This window comes from Lupinus angustifolius, chromosome LG13 (genome assembly GCF_001865875.1).
Source record: "Lupinus angustifolius cultivar Tanjil chromosome LG13, LupAngTanjil_v1.0, whole genome shotgun sequence".
NCBI classification, from domain to species: Eukaryota; Viridiplantae; Streptophyta; class Magnoliopsida; order Fabales; family Fabaceae; genus Lupinus; species Lupinus angustifolius.
In genome coordinates, this window is record NC_032021.1 from 3,505,277 (window position 1) to 3,526,064 (window position 20,788).

The window sequence follows — 20,788 nt, forward strand, 5'->3', positions numbered from 1 at the left end:
AAAGTGTATTACGTGGCGCCACGTCAGGCAAAGGTTATCCATTCCAGTGGGCAACAGAAGTATACAAAACTGTCACACTTTATCTTCTTTTTTTGGTGGGGAAAGGGTTTCCTTTGTTTTGATAATATCTTAACTTTCTTTTTCTTATTTTTTTGGTATTATTAAATTTATGCATCCACCTTCTATGGACAAGAGAATTAATTATTTTCATGAATATGTAATTATCGTTCCTTGTAATTATTTCTTACAAATTAAATTATTAACCTAAAATTTTTTAGATCATATACTATTAAATTAATATTTTTTATGACAACCTTATTTGTTTTATTTTGTTATATGTTACAAGAATATCTATTAAACAATATTCATTATTGTATCCTAAATTTTTTTGATTTCTTTGTACATAATTTATTATTCCTATATAACTTTTTGGTCAATATCAAGAATAGATTCATTTACATCTAATTTAAATAATGAGAGTGAAAAAGAGAAATCTTAAATAGATCACTCATCTATTTTTATATAATAGTTTTAAGTATTAATTAACAATAAAATGTGGGGAGGAATCCACTTACTCCTTGTCTTCGTCATTAATTCTAGGAAAATCTAATAGTTAAAACTAATAAATAAATTTAAATTATTAGTACTAGCGTGTTGACATGCACTGTCGTGCCTGTCAACCCGCTTTCCTATCGTTTGTAATCTATAGTTTGTATTTTATAAATTTAAATATAATTTTTTGTGCTAAATTTACGAATTTATTCAATTGGTCTAATATTCAATTTTTAAAATACACTTTTAAAATAAGAAGATAATAAGGATAAAATAAGAAAATAATATTATATGGGTGGTTATTTTGTGTTTTCCCTTTATTAATAGTATAGATAAGGATGGAAGTGTGAATTACATGTTTAGTATATGGATTTAATATGAATTTAAACTATTAGTATAAGGAAGGAAGTGTGAATTATATGTTTAGTATATGGATTTAATATGACAATGTAATTATTTTTTATACTGTCAATAAGTCATCTATCATTAATTTGTTAAACATCATTGACTTTTAGCAAAAGTAATACAAATCAATGGTGGATGATAGACTGACAGTGTAAAAAAAATTTACACCATTAATGCACATATTTTAAACTCTTAGTATATTAAATATTTGTATTGAATGCTTTAAAATTTTAATTGCTTAATCTTATCAAGTACCTTATTATAAAATCACATTGTCTTCCGTTTCTTCTTCCCTCGTACTCGTCCTTGTTACCGTTTCTCTTCTCTTATACTCTATCTCTGTTCTTCAACCCAATCTTCCATCTATTCCATTCAATTTCCAACATTCTCAGATACCTTGCAATTGCATTCAAGCACTTCTCTACATTCTAATCTGTATGTATTCCAATTTCTCTCTTATGGGCACATTTAGTTGAATAGTGATTTTCATTCAATCACGGTCCTTTTTGTGTGATTAGCCTCTTGTGTTCATATGGGTGTTGAAATCTTCTATAATTTTTTTTCCTTTTTTTCTTTTTGTTTGTATTTGTGATGGACAGCTTGGGTTTAATGGATACTGTGATAGTTTAAAGATTATTGTTTTTTAATCAAAATATGAGATTTTACCACCTTTGTTTTTCCGATGATCTCAATTAATTTTCTAAACTTACAAGTATTATTTTCTGCTTTTAAATCTTTTGTGTTCCTTGTGAAATTTTGATTTCAATAAACAGATGGAGTTATGGGAATATAGTTTTCTCTCCCAGCAGATCTAGACAAATAAATTAATTGCTAGTTCCTGAATTTTTTAAATGGTGCTAGATATCAGAAACTGGTATATGACATATGACATATTTTAACGAAAATATGTCGAATATCAACTATGATAGAACATTATGACATCGTTCGATTCACGTATCTGACCTTCATTTAGTGGTATAGTAAGGAGTTCTTGCAGTGTGTTGAGCTAATGGCCAGTATCCAAACTCCCACCCCACAACCAGCCAAGTGAGCCAACCACTTGAGCTCTGCCTAGGTTAGAAGGTAGCATTGATTCAAGATCTTCAGTTTAACTTTCAAGGTCAATTCACATCCTATAATGTTATTTGTGACTGTGAGTCTCATTGGTACTGTAATATTACTCCAACCTTTAGATATGATCCTATAAGATTCTTTTATTAATTTTGTTTCTACCACTTCTTATCTTCATAAAAGTTATATTTAAAGTGGCTGATCAAGTTGCCATAAATGTCTTAATCTATATGGTGGTAGGACACTAGACTTTATTTGGTAAGTTTAGATAGCAGTTTATTCATTGTTGGTATCTTTTCAACCACACTAATCAACTTCAAGAATTGGTAGTTGTAGTTTATATACATGGTCCATAGTTCATATAATGAGTTAAATTGGTTTGCCAGACCTTCTTTCTCAACCAGAAGCAAAATAATTATAGCATTGTTGTGTAGATTGACATTTTTTCAATTGAGAATTTCATTTTTGAGGAATGCTTTACGAATTTGCAGATTGATTTTAAGCCCTTCACCCCAAAAACTTCATCTATGAAGGATGAACTAATATGCTATCATATACTAACAATTTTTATGTGCATTTGCGGCTCAGGCATCTGCAAGGGAACATATTTGTTTAACAACAAGAAAAATGGCCATGGATCAGTACTTTGAGGAGGCTGTGCCTGAAATCGGTTCCTTTGAAGATAAACCATATTCGGGAAAATGGAAATCTTCCAGTGATGTCATTGCAGATTCCGATACAAATGCATCTGGTGGCTTTGACTGCAACATCTGCTTAGAGCGTGTCGAAGATCCAGTGGTCACTCTTTGTGGTCATCTCTACTGCTGGCCTTGCATCTATAAATGGCTCTCTTCCGAAACAGAAGAGCAGCAGAAGTCACAATGTCCAGTATGCAAATCCGAAGTTTCTCGATCCTCCCTAGTTCCGTTGTATTGCCACGGCCAAACTAGAAGAGCTTCTGAAGGAAAGGGTCATCAAGTAGGGACAGTCATACCGCCAAGACCCCCAGCTCCGACATCTTATAATACTACATCTGCTTCCCATCCTACTTCTCAAAGCTATCATCGTCATCATCCTCATCATCCTTATCATCCTCATTATCCGCAACAATTGAACTCAATTCCAACCAGTTACACTTCACCAATGCTTAGCACAAGTAGTTTGCAAGACATGCCATTTGGACTCTTTGGTGGTATGATATATTCTAGGGTCTTTAGTAACCAGGTGACAGACATTTTTACAAATCCAAATTCATATGATAACTCATGGAACAGTAACCCAAGGTTCAGAAGTCATTTGATGGAATTTGATAAATCACTGAGTAGAATCTGTTATTTCCTCCTATGCTTCCTAGTTTTTTGCCTTCTCATGTTCTGAATGCTATTTCATTTCCATCTTGTTTAGTACATCCCTGTATAGAATGCAATTAAGAAATTAGTTTGCAGATTCTCCTGATGTAATCATATGCTAGAGAAGTTGCAAACCAATGCTAAGATATGTGTAATTACCAGTTATAAGTCTGGTTTTGACCTGAATGAGTATATATTTATTTAAATTTCACTTTAGCCTTTTAATTTGTTATATACTATATACTAATACTTTTAGAAGTTTACATTTCTCACTTTTTAACAAATTATGTGAGGTATGTGACAAATTTGTTATTCACAGAGTCAGTGCAGGTCTAAGATGTTATTTAATGGTTTGTTTCAGAGTATGTTAAGAATGTAAGTGATGTCTGCATTTATCATTAACCTATCTAAAAACCTTGAGTGCCAATTGGTGACCAAGCCTTGTCTAATGATGGTTTCATTCAACATTCCAATTTTAAACTGGTTGATAATTTGAAAATGCTAAGTTACATTATCAAATCATTAAAAATTATCAAATCATTAAAAATTATCAAATCATTAAAAATGATTTATTTTTATAAAATCTATAATGAAGAAAATCTATAATTGCCACCTAATGAGATAAATATTTGATTGTTGTTGTATTTTTATGAAATCCTCTTACATTACATTTTTGGTATTTAATTTCTGGTATTTAACTTCATGACAAAGAAAATGAATATTTTGGTATATGAAGAAAATGCTTTCTTCATGTAGGTCCACTAGTTCTTCCAATAACCATTTGAATAATTCTGGGTTTCTTTCTTTATGCACTTTGGTAATGTCATGATTTAATAATTTACTAACATAACGTAAGCTTAAACATGATTTAAGAACATGGGTGCACTTATCTTAACTAGGTACGTTGCATTGCATGAGGTTACTATATTTGTAAGACTCTTCGACCAATACTGAGACTATTTTGTATTACAAAGGTCATTGATTAAATATAGTTTTGTTATTGGATGTTTCCCACTACAAATCGACATTGCTATATAGCTTTGCTCACCCTCTTACTTAATCTCCCTTGGCCGCGAAAATAAATAAAGCTTGCAGAAGATATGATCTCTTATTACTTAGTTCACATTCACTTCCAAATATTAAAATAATATGACCAAATAAAGAGTATATGAAAGCTATCATAGAAACCACTTTTGTAACAGTGTTTGATAGTTAAATGTTCAAAAGTGCATAAAGAAAAATTAAAAGTATAATAAAGATTCTACTGATGAAGCTATAAAGAAACTGACACATCAAAACATGTTCCTAGTCAATAAATTTAATCATTTAAACAGATCGAATAGTGAAGAAAACTTGTGCTTCATAAAAAAAAAGTTGGAATGAAAAGCTAAAAGGTGATGCAAACTATAACAGTATTTACAAATCAAAGGCATTGGGGGGAATCATTGCTTCAGTTGCTGACCTCTTCCTTGCAACATTTCATGTTGCTTCTCTCCATCTGGAACTTCATCAGCCTTAAGATAATAATCTTCTTTCATCAGATCAAAAGCTTTTGTTTCTGGGATTTCACCACGCACATAGCTTAATAATTTATCATAGGTGGCAACAGAGAAATGACCTCGTTCCATTATCGTAAGAATTTCCATTGCCAAATCCAAATCTCCCTTCTCTTTCACATGATCAATGCATGCAGCCAAAGTAGAAAGGTAAGGCTTCCATCCTGGTGGACCTGCCAAGATTGCTTTCTTCAGTGTCGGAACTGCATTATCAATATCGTTGCAATTGCAATAACCATGAGCCAAACGATCCCATGTACTTCCATTTAATTCATTGCCTCCTTTTAAAAGCCTCTCAATATATGCTTCAGCCTTTTCCATCAGACCATTCTTACAATAAGCACTAATCATCACATTTGGAATTCTGATGTCAAAACATGTATTTCCGGATTCCCATTCCTCTAGAATCTTCTCAGCTCCATCAATGTCATTCAGCTTCGCTAAAGCGCTTAACATACAAACGTAACTTGAGTTGCGAGAATGATTTAAATTTTTGCACTTATTCCAGACGCGGTACACATCGTCCTTTTGTCCAATTACAGCATACATAGTTAGAAGAGATTCATAGGCATTCCTCCTCATCTTGCCATTAACTAATTGCTCCGATTTCTTCAGCATTGCATCGGATTTGTAAAATTGGCCAGCTTTAATATAACAATTTGCTGCAATTGAGTATGTTAACCAATCCAAAGTTATCACAGGATCAGCTTCCATTTGCATTAGTAGCTTCTCCATCCCATTGATGTCTTTAGCAGTCACATAAGAATTCAACCAATTTCTAAGTGTAAAAATGTCATATATGTTCTTCGAAATCATTTCTTGCTTTAGATTATCATATTTCTCATGATCACCTACTCGGGCATAGAGTCTTAACATAACATTATAACTGACTACTAAGTCTGTAGCCTGTTTGGAAGCATTCTCTTTTATTTTTTGCATGATTGCCTCTGCTTTCTCCACAGATTTGTGTTGTGCATAGCAGTTCAAAAGAGCACCATAGACCTTGAAATCTCTTGAAGCATCTGAAATGCTATCAAAATATTTCTCTGCTTCATCTTGGCCATGGACTTTTGCAATTAAATCAAGACGTATTGCAATGTCCCCGGATAATAAATGAAGGTTTCTTTCACTGCTCATCCACTCTGATACCTGATACAAGCAAACAAATGATCTAATAATGGTCTTCAATAATACCGAACTAAATTTTACAGACTACACAGAACTTGAGAACAAATTTTAAGTTGTGATAGACTAATTACAGGCAAAACAGAATAACAACAACCAAGTCTTAATCCCACTAGATGGAGTCAGCCAAATGGACCGAACGACATCATAATGCTCTGTCATAAATCATGTTAACGGAGCAACTTTACATCTTTGATTATTTAATAAGGCTCTTTTGATCCTTTCAAAGATTTGTGTTTCATATTGTAAGATATGAATGAGCTCGTCCACGTTTTTTTTTCCAATTGGGAGTGGGAGCTTACCTTTATCAAAAATCGAAAATTTAAAATCACATAAATGATCTTAACTCAAAAAACTTAAGACGCTTTATGTTAAAAATTGGATCCTCTCCAGTACAGGAGGTGATGGTGACATGTGACATTTAAAAAATTAATGTAGCATATTTTAAATTAATTTTAAATCATCAAACCAATCTAAGCCTCATATTCCAGTACTACATTGTCCAGTGCTAGACCGATCAGTAATGGAAAGGATCGCCACCCTTATGTTACAGTTTTTTTAAATTGTATGTTGCTCAAATTGTTCAGTTCTATTAATGTAGTACTTCTTTATTTTCCAAAATAATGGTTGTAGTTAGATATATCTATCCATTACCACAATAATAACTAATTTCAAGTCCTAGGTAGTACAAACTAGAAATTAAACAAATTATCTCTTTAAAAGAAAACTACTACCTTTATCATCATGTATTGATTCACCTGGTAAATGATAATAACTTTTCTAAATCTATAATCAAAAGAAGGAACTTAAACTATACATCAAATTCAAATACACCTGACTTATATTTAAAATCAGAACAATGAAATATTTACAAATGATATCCTTTACTGTTCATAAAAAGGAATCTAGAAATTGAATATTTATTAAAAAAAGGGAAAAACCTGAAGGGCATGGTTGAAGCGACGATATGATCTAAGTTGTTTGATGAAAAACTGAAGCTCAGAATGAATAACATCTCTGCCTTCTTGAACCCATTGGTTGAGAATAAGAGTTGTGGAAATGTTTGGGTCTCCGGCTCTGGAAATTCGAAGGAAAAGAGAATCGCTTTGAGGTGAAGCTGCTGAAGAAGTGTAAACACGAAGGGTTGTGGTGTAAAGGTTCCATTTTGAGCGAAGAAGCTTCATCATTGTAAAACCCAGGTTAGTGTAAGTAAGGGTTTATTATTTTCACAGTTCACAAGGGAAAACGTTGGATACAATGGATAGTATAAACTATAAACAAATACATTTAGGTTTAGCTCTTGGTTTTTCTTCACCCTCCATATTTAAAATAGTAGATAATAAAAAAACTACAATCAATTATAAATTAAACTATTTTGTATTTTACACTTTCTATAGCAATTATAAATTAACTTGTTATAACAATTCTTTACAAATTGATATACATTTCTTTTTGTGATTTTAATTTAATGTTTTAATAAAATGATATTTATTAAAGTGACAGACTTCAAAGTTGTGGAAGGAAAATATTAATGAAGAGTTATTTACAATAACTTCATAATCTATCATATATCGTCAAAGTAAATACAAGGTCAAGATTTTTATCAATATTGAGAATTGAGAATGAATATTTTATTTGAGACTAATATTTTTGTTTATCAGTATATAAATTTATATACAATCATTATATTATTCATAATTTATTTGAAATATTTTTAAAAGTTCAATGAAAATTAAATATAAACGTTTAATGATACAATAGTGATATATAAAACTCATACATTATAATGATTTTTTTTCATATTCCCCCTTTTATTTTATCACAAGACAAGTTAGAAATTTGTTTTTGGTATATTGGGCTGGGATCTCAAACCCATTTGTGTAACGCAGTGTTGTTAACAGAAGGAAATTTTTTGCATTAAATAACTTCCTTATAATAAAAATAAAATAATTACATTCATGTTTGACTATCAAATTATAATGAAAGCATTATGTTATCAACATATAATAAATATTTACATTTGTATATTTCAGAATCAAACTGAAGTCATGTTAGTTTTTCAAATAACTTTTTAAAGTGTGTTTGGTACATTTCCAAGTGGCATATTAGAAAATATGGGCATTATTATATAGCCTATTTGTCAATCATCTTTACAACTTTCATTTTAATTACAATTTACACTAAAATGAGCCCAAGTTAAAAAAAGCTAGATTAAAACCAAACTTTATTTATTTATTTATTTCAAAATTTTCTCCCTAATATATGTTATTCTATGTGTCATAAGTTGTAATTGATCAACAAAATAATTAATGATTATATTATTAATTTAAATATATTTTTTTTCACCCAATCACAATTTATAATACATAGAATAACATATTGTGACACACAGGACATGCTCCATACAAATTGGTCCCTTTGCCGAGATTAATTGGAACTCACATACCTCTATGTCTAATTATGCATGAGACCAAAAATGAGTCCCCATATTAGGATAGATTCTTTGGTACTTATGTAGATATAGATTCAACTCAGCGTGCACATTTGAAGTAGGATAGACTGGTGATATCTTTTAACACCACCCAATATTTCATTTGATGTCACAATATGTTTCTTAAAGTGTAAAATACACATCAAAAAATGTATATGGTATTGTAAAAAATGACGAAAAATGTTATAAAAATGTGGTATTAAAAGTCTATACTCATGTAAGGCTCAACTATTAACCACTTAACAAAGAACAGTAAGGGAACTGCATCCAAATTCATCATTAACCATGTATTACACAAATTTTAAACACTGTCGGCAAAGACAAAAATAATATGACAAATTGATATAACAGAAACAGCAAGATCTTAAACTTAGCTCCTCACAAACAAAGGCAAATAGTAGCAATCTAGAGGAAGTACACACTACACAATGATATAAACGAATTTTTAGATAAATAAAATAGACACTCCAAAAATATAGCACTATAAAGAGAGGGAGAGGGACAAAAAAATAGAGGAATATAAACTTAGATGATATTTTTTACACCAAAACCAACTTATTACGAAAACATTAATGAAATACCAAAATAAATACAAAAAAATGAATCAACTGTGACTGAGATAAATTAAGCCATGTAATGGATTACAATTACAATCAGTGTTTGATATGCTTGATTTTGTTCCACCCTTTTTTGCATGAGTCTCCAACAACCTTCACCCCTTTCTTCACGAATTTCTTTAGTACCTTGGCACTGTCCTTCACCTTCTCTTCAAACCCAGCCATACCCAGAAATAGTTAAAGGTTAAGAGCCTTGTGTGGAAAAAGAAAAAGATATAATAGACAAAGAGAAGTTGCAAGTTTGTCTTGTAGAAGGTGTTGGAAAAAAGAGAGAAGAGAAAGGTATTTAAAGTTAGAGGCGTAGTGGGATCCAACGCATTGAAGTATGATAGGTCACACATCACTGGCAACGTTATACTAAGGAAAAAGGTTCGGAGGGAGATATATATATATATTTAGATAATTAATAAAATTTTAAAAACATATTAAAAAATTAATTTTAATTAAAATTTAGTTATAAATAATAATATAAAAAAAAAGATAAAACATAAATACTCGTTTCTACGAATAGAAATATTATGTCGATATATAAGTTTTCTATGTGCTAACAGACAACCAGTGCAACACTGACAACTTGAAAGCAGAGTAAGTGTAGCTGTCTTTCTATTGTTCCCAGGCCAGCCAACCACGTGGATTCACCACCACCATGGGCTCAAGTTATGTACTTATGATCTCTTTGTTAATGGAGAGACCAATCATTACTTTTGCAGTTACACAAAAATAAAATATTATTTTATTATATCTTAAAGATAAAAATGTCAAAATTATATTATATATTTTATATTGTTTTGAGATATATTTATCTTTCCATTAATGTGAAGGATCTCAACTCAAAGTTACACTGCCTAGTCACTTGTGCATGTGTTATATTTATGAATAAGAATCAATTATCACATTTTTTATATCTCATTGTATTCTAATCTAATGAATATTATCACTTACTTGAAAACAAAAGTAAAAAAACATAAAGTAACATAAAATATATTATTTAGTAAAATATAATTAGTTTGAGATATTCTGACTTGAAATTTTGGGAGGATCCTAGTTCTCTATTTACACCCTCATTATCTATAAATTACATTAGAGTAAGTCAAATCTACAAGAAGAAAAAAACTGTATAAAGTATATACTTATCTTTATTTGTTCTATTAATTGTTTTTGTAAAATATTTTTAAGAACTAAAAAAAATAGTACATATATTATAATTTTAATGGTTGAATGAAATAATTTATCTTCTGATATAAAGATATATTTTATTCTTAATTTAAAACAGGTTTCTTTCTTGTGGGATGGCAACAAGTAGAACAACATGTATAGTATTTTCCCATACCCATAATATTTGATGGTAATGAGTATATGCAATACCAATTGATTTTTTAATTTTAAATATATTTATATATTTTATAATAATTAAAATATAAAAATAATTATTATATAAACAATAAAATTTATGTACATGTTAAATATATCGATATATTTTAATCACTAAAATTTATTATAAAATAATAATATAATATATAATATATACTTAAAAATAAATTTATAAGTACAATATATGCGAGACGTGTATTATAATACTCATTCTCACTCATAAGATTTTTTGCAAGTACACGTTGCTTGTATTTTAACGGTACCTAAGAGACGAATTTTTTGCCATCCCTACTTGTTAACAATAAATAGATATCTCCTTAAAATGTTAATCCATTAATTACACTATTAATCCATTATCTACACTGTTAATTCATTAACTATAATATTAGTCAATTAACTATGACAAAATCTCACATATTCTAACATTCCCACAAGCTGGAATGTATCCAACATTCTAAACTTGAAATGTATTGAACATCATGCATACTCTAATATCTCCTATTGCCGGTGAGCGAATCTTGATCTCATTGCCTTGAAAAAATGAAGCAATTAGGACGCTTAACCATCATTTACAGAAGTAATTTCATCAAACGCTTAATCATCTATTTGACATAGGCTTAACCAACCAATGCTTAACCATCTACTTGACAGAAGCAAACAAACCATAATTGATGAAACATGGAAAATGGATCTAAATCTTAATCCTAAGATGATGTTTCAATGAAGAAAAATATACACTTTAATTGTTGAAGAATAAGTATGAGCTATTACTCCATCTAAACACATGAACAAATAGAACATTTTAAGGTCTAAACTACATGGGTGAGATAAAAAAAAAATCAGTTATTTCAAACTATGCAAGTAGCCTACTGTCTTGGCTATATCCTATTAGATGCCCATTTATCCATGCACAAAAGGCATAATCAATAGCTTCAAAATGTAACAAAAACAAAATTGTGAACAATAGCAACTTCAAATGTTCTCGGCAAGCAAAATGCAAGAAATTCGAGCTTAGTCTTAGTGAATGATTTTGTTGATAATCTCACCCTTTGGCCAATAATATTGCCAATCTTTTGTGTAGGAACCAACATTCTTCTTTCCATGACTAAAGTGAAGCAACTTTCAAGAAGAAAGTGAAAGTAACAACTTTGATGTATGTTTGTGTAACACCTTCTTGAACCTTCTTGGATGCAAATTGAATGCCTTGAGAAGAGGAAGAAGAACCACCATGTTCTTTATTATAATAAGAATCATGATCATTCTTTGTTGAATCTTGCAAAGAAAGAATGATATGCGGAAGCGATAAAAATAATAATTATGCTCTCATACCATGTAAAATTTTGGTAAGAGCCATGAAAAAGAAGGCTTCTTGATGAATCAAGAAGTATATGAAAGAAAACTTAAAGATACTTAAAAGAAAGAAGAATGAAAAACAAAGAGTGTAAAACCTGAATAACACTTCTCATTATTGAATCGATTTCTCATTACAAAATTGAATATAAAGATTAGGGGAATACCCCTTTATATTCAACAATTACTAAAACAAAATATGTTAACTAGATAATATATTAATTCTCTTGATTAATCGATTATCGTACACAAACTAACTGAAACAAAATGAAAAAATATTTAGTTAATCGATTAACTACAATACTAATCGATTAACTTAATCAATTAACTACATTATTAATTGATTAACTCTTACACTTTTAATTCATTAACTAGAGTGTTAATCAATTAACTCCACAAAATCTCACATATTCTTACAAATTTCATTTCACCATTGAAATGACCAATCACTACGCCAAAATTGTCGTTTAGCAACACTTATTTTATATGTATAACAGTACTTTTGGGCACTTCCTTTTTGACCGCAGTAGTATATGATCATCATTAACAACGCTTCACAAACATTGTTCTATTGATCATATACCACGACGCAACACACAAAAAGCGTTGTCATATATTCTTACACAAACATCGCATTTTATAGGTCTTATTAACAACGCAAAGTGAAGATTGTTGATGTAATTAAATTGTTTTTGAAAATGTCAAGTTGAGAAAACGCGACATGACACGAGTCCCATAGTGCACAACCTCTCCTTGATGTAATTAAATTGTTTCTGAAAATGTCAAGTTAAGTTAACGCGACAGAGCACGAGTCCCAGAGTGCACTACCTCTTCTTGATGTAATTAATTGTTTTTGAAAATGTCAAGTTGAGAAAATGCGACAGTGTACGAGTTCCATAGTGCACTACCTCTCATTGATTTAAATAAATTATTTTCGAAAATATCAAGTTGAGATAACGAGACAAGACACGAGTCCCATAGTGCACTACTATCCTTGATTTAATTATATTGTTTTTGAAAATGTCAAGTTGAGATAACGCGATAGAGCACGAGTCCCATAATGCACTACCTCTCATTGATTTAAATAAATTATTTTCGAAAATGTCAAGTTGTGATAACGCGACAGGGCACGAAACCCATGGTACTCTTCCTCTCCATGATTTAAATAAATTATTTTCGAAAATGTCAAGTTGAGATAACGCGACAGGGCACAAGTCCCGTAGTGCGCTACCTCACTTTGTTTTAAATAAATTATTTTTGAAAATGTCAAGTTGAGATAACACGACAGGGAACGAGTCCCATAGTGCTCTAGCTCTCCTCGATTTAAATAAATTATTTTCGAAAATGTTAAGTTGAGATAATGCGACAAGGCACGAGTCATATAGTGTGCTACCTCTCCTTGATTTAAATAAATTATTTTCGAAAATGTTAAGTTGAGATAACGCGACAGGGCACGTGTCCCTTAGTGCACTACCTCTCTTTAATTTAATTAAATCATTTTTGAAAATGTGAAGTTGAGATAACACTATATGACAGGAGTTCCATAGTGCACTACATCTCCTTGATTTAATTAAATTGTTTTTGAAAATGTCAAGTTGAGATAACACGACAGGGCACGAGTCCCATAGTTCTCTACCTCTTCTTGATTTAAATAAATTATTTTAAAAAATGCCAAGTTGGGATAACACGAGAGGGCACGAGTTCCATAGTGTGCTACCTCTCCTTGATTTAAATAAATTATTTTCGAAAATGTCAAGTTGAGATAATGCGAGAGGGCACGAGTCGTATACTGCACTACCTCTCCTTGATCTAATTAAATTATTTTTGAAAATGTCAAGTTGAGTTAACGCGACAGGGCACGAGTCTCATAGTGCACTACTTCTTGATGTAATTAAATTGTTTTTGAAAATATCAAGTTAAGAAAACGCGACATGACACGAGTCCCATAGTGCACCACCTTTCCTTGATGTAATTAAATTGTTTTTGAAAATGTCAAGTTAAGTTAACGCGACAGAGCACGAGTCCGAGAGTGCACTACCTCTTCTTGATGAAATTAATTTGTTTTTGAAAATGTCAAGTTGAGAAAATGGGACAATACACGAGTCCCATAGTGCACTACCTCTCATTGATTTAAATAATTATTTTCGAAAATGTCAAGTTGAGAGAACGCGACAGGGCACAAGTCCCATAGTGCACTACCTCTCCTTGATTTAATTAAATTGTTTGTGAAAATGTCAAGTTGAGATAACGCGATAGGGCACGAGTCCCAAAGAGCACTACCTCTCATTGATTTAAATAAATTATTTTTGAAAATGTCAAGTTGTGATAACGCGATAGGGCACGAGACCCATGGTACTCTGCCTCTCCATGATTTAAATAAATTATTTTCGAAAATGTCAAGTTGAGATAACGCGACAGGGCACAAGTCCCATAGTGCATTACCTCTCTTTGATTTAAATAAATTATTTTTGAAAATGTCAAGTTGAGATAACGCGACATGGCACGAGTCCCATAGTGCTATAGCTCTCCTCGATTTAAATAAATTATTTTCGAAAATGTTAAATTGAGATAACGCGACAATGCACGAGTCATATAGTGTGCAACCTCTCATTGATTTAAATAAATTATTTTCGAAAATGTTAAGTTGAGATAATGCGACAGGGCACGAGTCATATAGTGTGCAACCTCTCATTGATTTAAATAAATTATTTTCAAAAATGTTAAGTTGAGATAACGTGACAGGGCCGGTGTTCCTTAGTGCATTACCTCTCCTTAATTTAATTAAATCATTTTTGAAAATGTGAAGTTGAGATAACACTATAGGGCACGAGTTCCATAGTGTGCTACCTCCACTTGATTTAAATAAAGTATTTTTGAAAATGTCAAGTTGAGATAACAAGACAGGACACGAGTCTCCTAGTGCACTACATCTCCTTGATTTAATTAAATTGTTTTTGAAAATATCAAGTTGAGATAACGCGACAGGGCACGAGTCCCATAGTTATCTACCTCTCCTTGATTTAAATAAATTATTTTTAAAAAATGCCAAGTTGGGATAACATGACAGGGCACGAGTCCCATAGTGCGCTACCTCTCATTGTTTTAAATAAATTATTTTCGAAAATGTCAAGTTGAGATAATGCGAGAGGGCACGAGTCGTATACTGCACTACCTCTCCTTGATCTAATTAAATTATTTTTGAAAATGTCAACTTGAGTTAACGCGACAGGGCACGAGTCTCACAGTGCACTACCTCTTCTTGATGTAATTAAATTGTTTTTGAAAATATCAAGTTGAAAAAACGCGACATGACACGAGTCCCATAGTGCACCACCTCTCCTTGATGTAATTAAATTGTTTTTGAAAATGTCAAGTTAAGTTAACGCGACAGATCACGAGTCCGAGAGTGCACTACCTCTTCTTGATGTAATTAATTTTTTTTGAAAATGTCAAGTTGAGAAAATGGGATAGTGCACGAGTCCCATAGTACACCACCTCTCATTAATTTAAATAATTATTTTCGAAAATGTCAAGTTGAGATAACGCGACACGGCACGAGTCCCATAGTGCACTACCTCTCGTTGATTTAATTAAATTGTTTTTGAAAATGTCAAGTTGAGATAACGCGATAGGGCACGAGTCCCAAAGAGCACTACCTCTCATTGATTTAAATAAATTATTTTTGAAAATGTCAAGTTGTGATAACGCGATAGGGCACGAGACCCATGGTACTCTGCCTCTCCATGATTTAAATAAATTATTTTCGAAAATGTCAAGTTGAGATAACGCGACAGGGCACAAGTCCCGTAGTGCGCTACCTCACTTTGTTTTAAATAAATTATTTTTGAAAATGTATAACCCGATAGGGCAAGAGTCCCATAGTGCTCTATCTCTCTTCGATTTAAATAAATTATTTTCGAAAATGTTAAGTTGAGATAACGCGACAAGGCACGAGTCATATAGTGTGCTATATCTCCTTGATTTAAATAAATTATTTTCGAAAATGTTAAGTTGGGATAACGCGACAGGGCACGTGTCCCTTAATGCACTACCACTCTTAATTTAATTAAATCATTTTTGAAAATGTGAAGTTGAGATAACACTATAGGGCACGAGTTCCATAGTGTGCTACCTCTCCTTGATTTAAATAAATTATTTTCAAAAATGTCAAGTTGAGATAACACGACACGGCACGAGTCTCATAGTACGTTATTTATCCTTGCTTTATATGACATAAAGTAGCACGCAAATAACTAGTCCTATAGTGCACTACTTCACCTTATTGATGTAACATGATAAAACACAAAAGCCTGTATGGTATTCACTTATTAATATACGTTTGGCTATAAAGGTATTCCCATGAGCTTGAATTCTAATAAATATGTATGTAAATAAAATTCAGCCACAACATTACTTTAAAAGATCTTAAGCTGTTGCATAAAAACCACACAATATATAAATAAGAGTTTCTTGCATTCATTCATGTACATAGTGCAGTTTCCCCTTTTTATTGGCATGGTAATGTATTACTTTCATCCAATGTAAACCCAAATTATCCACAGTAAAATCAAATTATTTGCATGAAAAAGTTTGCATTTTTCAATGTATGGAGAATGAGGTGTTTATTAATAATATTCTCAACCAAATATTAAATGAATTCACTAAAACATACTTATACATTTTTCAATGTATGGAGCATGTCTTTTGCATATCATATGAATCTCTTCTTCCTTCCAAACACGGTGCATGAAGAAGAGTTGGAATAGAATCTTTTGATTTAATGTAGCTGGAGGACTTAGACAGATTGCTCCATTTTCATGCTCCTGTATGTGGCTTCCAGTTTTCGTTTTTGTTCAACTATGCCATTAGACTTGGATTAGGTGTTTGCCAGAAAAATAGGTCTTTCACCCTTTATTATTCTAGATCTGCCTCATTTTCTCTCAATTAGGTTAAGCCTCCTCTTTTGATTAGGATTAGTGAGAGTGCCTCTTTTTTTTCCTGTCTTTCACCTCCGTACTAAAATAAGCTTATAAAGGAGGTAGATTAAGGTTTCCCACCCTAACCTGAATGGGCTAAAAAAAAGCCTAATTATCTTACTCTCTTAATTTTAATCCAACTTTTATTTACTCATCAATTTATTATTATTTTTTGAAAAAAATTAATTAACCTCGTCATAATTGGGTGTTTACAACTAGTATATATAAAACAATGAGAAAAAGATGTATATACTAACAATAAAAGTGATTTTTACTTTTTTATTGCATCATTCATCATTCATATTTTATCATCTTTGACTTTTAAATAAAAATAGTACAAATGAATCATAAATGATATATTGACTGTATATAAATCTTTACATTCAAGTTATAGAGCCATTACACTCTAAAAGAATAGCAAGCCATGTTTATTATAGAGTCTTATCTTTATCAGACATTTCTTTTCTCCTACTACTGATCTTTGAGCTTGTCAACTTGCTGAGAGTTTTTGTTTTGTTGAAACTTGGCCATAACTTTATCTGAACTTCCATCAAACAAAATTAGAATTTCAATACAAAGGCTGGCTAGACATAGAATTAGAGGGTGGCGAAATTTGAGTGGAAAAATCAATAAAATGTAGAGCAACACAATCAACAAGAGGAATAAGCTTCCAATAATGGTGACGATATTGGTAAGCCATGAAAAGTTACTAGCAACCAAACGCAGAGCAGCCATAAAAGCCACAGACATAGTCATAAGAGCCACACCCACCATTTGCAATGCAAAAATGAAGGCACTACCTGCTAAATTGAAATCTCCAAGTTGCCCCCACAAGAGAATAAAAGATCCAGTTGTAGAACTAAACATTGATATTGTGTTGCATATTGTGAATACTTGAAACATTGGCTTATTAACCAAACCTGTCATGCAACTTTTGTGTTGGTCTGAATTGTTCAAATTGTAGATACTACTTGGCAGGGTGAAACCAGCTACAAATGTTACTGTGGCTATGAGTATAGCAACAAGCATAAGTGTGCTGATTCCATCCTTGATCCCGTCATTTTTTTGGCGAGTCAATGTACTAGTTGTCTTTTTATTCCGGGGTACGCCGGCAGATGACAAGATTGCCAGGGCTAAATACTGCAAAGTGGAACAACAAGAAGCTATTCATTAATAAGCTATGCAGATTTTCTGGTATTTGGGTACACAAATGTTACTGCAAAAGTCATATTTTGAAAATATAAGAAAGAAAACAATGTGGAGGATACATTTGTTCAATTGTAAACATATGTCAATACCTCTCGAATAGTGCTTGGAAATTTAGAATGCATCAAAACAACATCATGAGCTGATAAGCCTTCATTATTCAGGAGGTTCACGTCGATCCTCTTATCTCGCGCTATTTCATTTAGAACCCCGACAAATAAGTTTCTTGACGCTAAATGCAATGGAGTGTCACCGTTGTTGTCCTTCTCATTTAATGTGAACCAGTCAATCTTTTTGTTTCTCAAGAGGTACCTTATCACATTAATTTTTCCACTCTTTGCTGCAACATGAAGGATGTTCTGGCCCAAATGGTTTAGGAAAACTCTAGGATTAGGCCATTCTTTTTGAAGCAATTCTTCAACCACTTGAACATGGCCTCTCTTGCAAGCAAGGTGAATAGGAAGGTCTCCCTTCCTGTTTCGTTCTAGGGCAGTTAGTGTAGATATGTTTAACAGTATGCGGACACCCTCAACATAACCGATATATGCCGCATAATGAAGGGAAGTCCCTCCATCTTCATCTCTTAAGTAAATTAGCTCTGGTTTTCTCTTCAGTATCTCGTTCAATATAGCTACAATGGAAACCATATATAGAGTTAAAGGAGTTGAGAAATATTTGGATGGTTAATTAGTACAGTTTTATTATTTGTATAACATAATTGGGTAATATTTAGGATAATGATTCACATATATATACATTTCACTACTTTATCCAGAAACATTGATACCTCAATAGATATGTCAAAAGGTTGTCTACAAACATTGTAAAAGAAAAAGAATCTTTATCTAGCATGTGTCTATTCCTTGCCATCTAATATATGCTCAGTCTTAACATATACCTGAATTTCGTTCAAAAATGGCTGCATGAAGCGGAGAATTCCCATGACATTGTGGGAGGGGCTTGTTGGATGGGAATGGAGTCTGTAGTAAAAGATCAAGAATGTCTACATCCCCGGTAATAGCAGCCAAATACAGTGGCGATTTGCCCGAATTGTTCAAATAATGAACCACATGACTATCTGCAAGTAAAAGTTCAGTAATACCACCAAGATGCCTGCTACACACAGCTACATGCAAAGGAGTATCCCCGTTTGCATTCGTTAATTTCGTTAAACCTTCAACTTGTGAGAGAATGATCTTGATTACATTAGAATTCTTAAACCTTGCAGCAGCATGAAGTGCAGTATCGCGTTTGATGTTTGTCCCGAAAAGAAGTCCAGGAAAGTGATATGCAATTAGCTCTGCAATCTGTTCTCTCCCCAAATCAGCTGCTACATGAAGCAATGAATCACCTGATGGTGTGACTTGATCAAAAATAGCAAACAATGTTAGTTCTGTGTTGGTAAATACTTGTTCCACCACATCAACAAACATATCCACATTTCCATTCTCAACAGCTTCATACAACTCAAAATTCATTATATGTTTCTCATCATGAAGTTTCTCCTGCTCTAGTCCTTTTTGCAAAGGTACATCACGAATGGGGATCCGTGTAATCTTCAATTTCTCCATCCTCTTGTTGCACCTTTGTTTCCATTCTTGATCATTAGCTTCAACAGAAGTTTGCAGATTATCCATGATTTTTGCCCAGTTATTACCTCCTAAACCAAAAAATAATGTGAGGTTTGTAATGTATTTGTATCTTATGTTGAACTCAAAACAGAAGAGGAATCAAATATTGCCTTCACAATACCAACAATTATCACATGATGTTATCAAGATTTTCAATTAATGTATTATATGGTCCATATCATATAGGTTCAACAAAGCTTTATGTTGATTGTTGACTGCCTAACACAATAATAATCTTTTATCTGGACTAGAATATTATGGTGTCGTTCAAAGCATGTACATGGCTCATCTCATGGAATTAAAACTTGGTTGTTGTATTATATGGTAGCATTTTGATCAACTTGCAAATGATCCATGGTTTTTACTAATTAACACCTAAACCAAAATTCAAATCAACACAGCATGTAATGTAATTGCTAGCAGGAGAGGAAGCTAACCAGCACGAATTCACAGGATCATTCAAGTGGAGCAAGGAGCCATTGAAAAACTTTGCTTGATCGTTCAAAGAAGAAAAGCTTAGGATTTGTTGATGTTAATTTTGTGAAGAGAAGTATAGGAGCATAAAAACTAAAACGGTGTATGGAGTTGCATTAGAGAGCAAAATACAATAAACTAAAAATAGTCTCATTTGATGCGTAAAGCCTGCAAGTGTAGAGAGGAACATGCAGAAGAAATGGGGGGAATGATTTTTGGAATCAGCCTTAATTTAATTATTTTATTTATTACAGACGACCAGGTAAAATGGAGATGCTGTTGACGTTTGTCACTATTTATTTACACTTTTTAATGATAAATTTGTATTAAAAATTAAATTATATTTGGTCAACAAATGATGCAAATAATTAGTTTGCAATGCACTATTGCTAATAACAGTACCACAAAATTTAAGTGGCAAATTTATCTCATTAACTCATTGAGAAAATTTGATAGATCATAAAGGAACAGAGACAAGAAATTTTGGAATCCCTATGCTTGGTTTTCATAACTTATCAAACAAACACTGCTAAGACTTGTTCTGTAACACCACT

The 20,788-nt window shown here is 32.0% G+C and overlaps 3 protein-coding genes across 8 annotated transcripts; 1 reads left to right on the plus strand and 2 right to left on the minus strand.

Moving 5' to 3' along the window:
• Positions 1,238-3,588, plus strand: LOC109325946 (E3 ubiquitin-protein ligase RMA1H1-like). Of its 3 annotated transcripts, none has more exons than XM_019558569.1 (2): positions 1,238-1,392; positions 2,611-3,588. In XM_019558569.1, exon 2 carries the CDS (start codon positions 2,656-2,658, stop codon positions 3,403-3,405), a length of 750 nt encoding a protein of 249 aa, XP_019414114.1. In that variant the 5' UTR covers positions 1,238-1,392; positions 2,611-2,655; the 3' UTR covers positions 3,406-3,588. The 3 variants fall into 3 exon arrangements, with proteins under 3 accessions (XP_019414114.1, XP_019414115.1, XP_019414116.1); XM_019558570.1 differs by having other exon boundaries at positions 2,617-3,588; XM_019558571.1 differs by having other exon boundaries at positions 1,247-1,348; positions 2,610-3,588.
• Positions 4,519-7,367, minus strand: LOC109363167 (pentatricopeptide repeat-containing protein At2g20710, mitochondrial-like). Of its 3 annotated transcripts, XM_019609325.1 has the most exons (4): positions 7,060-7,367; positions 4,856-6,082; positions 4,768-4,818; positions 4,519-4,619 (listed from the first exon to the last, which is right to left on the minus strand). In XM_019609325.1, the coding sequence occupies exons 1-3, from the start codon at positions 7,303-7,305 to the stop codon at positions 4,801-4,803; spliced, it is 1,491 nt and encodes a 496-aa protein (XP_019464870.1). In that variant the 5' UTR covers positions 7,306-7,367; the 3' UTR covers positions 4,519-4,619; positions 4,768-4,800. The 3 variants fall into 3 exon arrangements, with proteins under 3 accessions (XP_019464870.1, XP_019464869.1, XP_019464868.1); XM_019609324.1 differs by lacking the exon at positions 4,519-4,619 and having other exon boundaries at positions 4,745-4,818; XM_019609323.1 differs by lacking the exon at positions 4,519-4,619 and having other exon boundaries at positions 4,745-6,082; positions 7,060-7,366.
• On the minus strand, positions 17,375-20,713 carry LOC109363267 (protein ACCELERATED CELL DEATH 6). Of its 2 annotated transcripts, XM_019609474.1 has the most exons (4): positions 20,198-20,713; positions 19,028-19,789; positions 18,222-18,760; positions 17,375-18,063 (listed from the first exon to the last, which is right to left on the minus strand). In XM_019609474.1, exons 2-4 carry the CDS (start codon positions 19,764-19,766, stop codon positions 17,395-17,397), a joined length of 1,947 nt encoding a protein of 648 aa, XP_019465019.1. In that variant the 5' UTR covers positions 19,767-19,789; positions 20,198-20,713; the 3' UTR covers positions 17,375-17,394. The 2 variants fall into 2 exon arrangements, with proteins under 2 accessions (XP_019465019.1, XP_019465020.1); XM_019609475.1 differs by lacking the exon at positions 20,198-20,713 and having other exon boundaries at positions 19,028-19,916.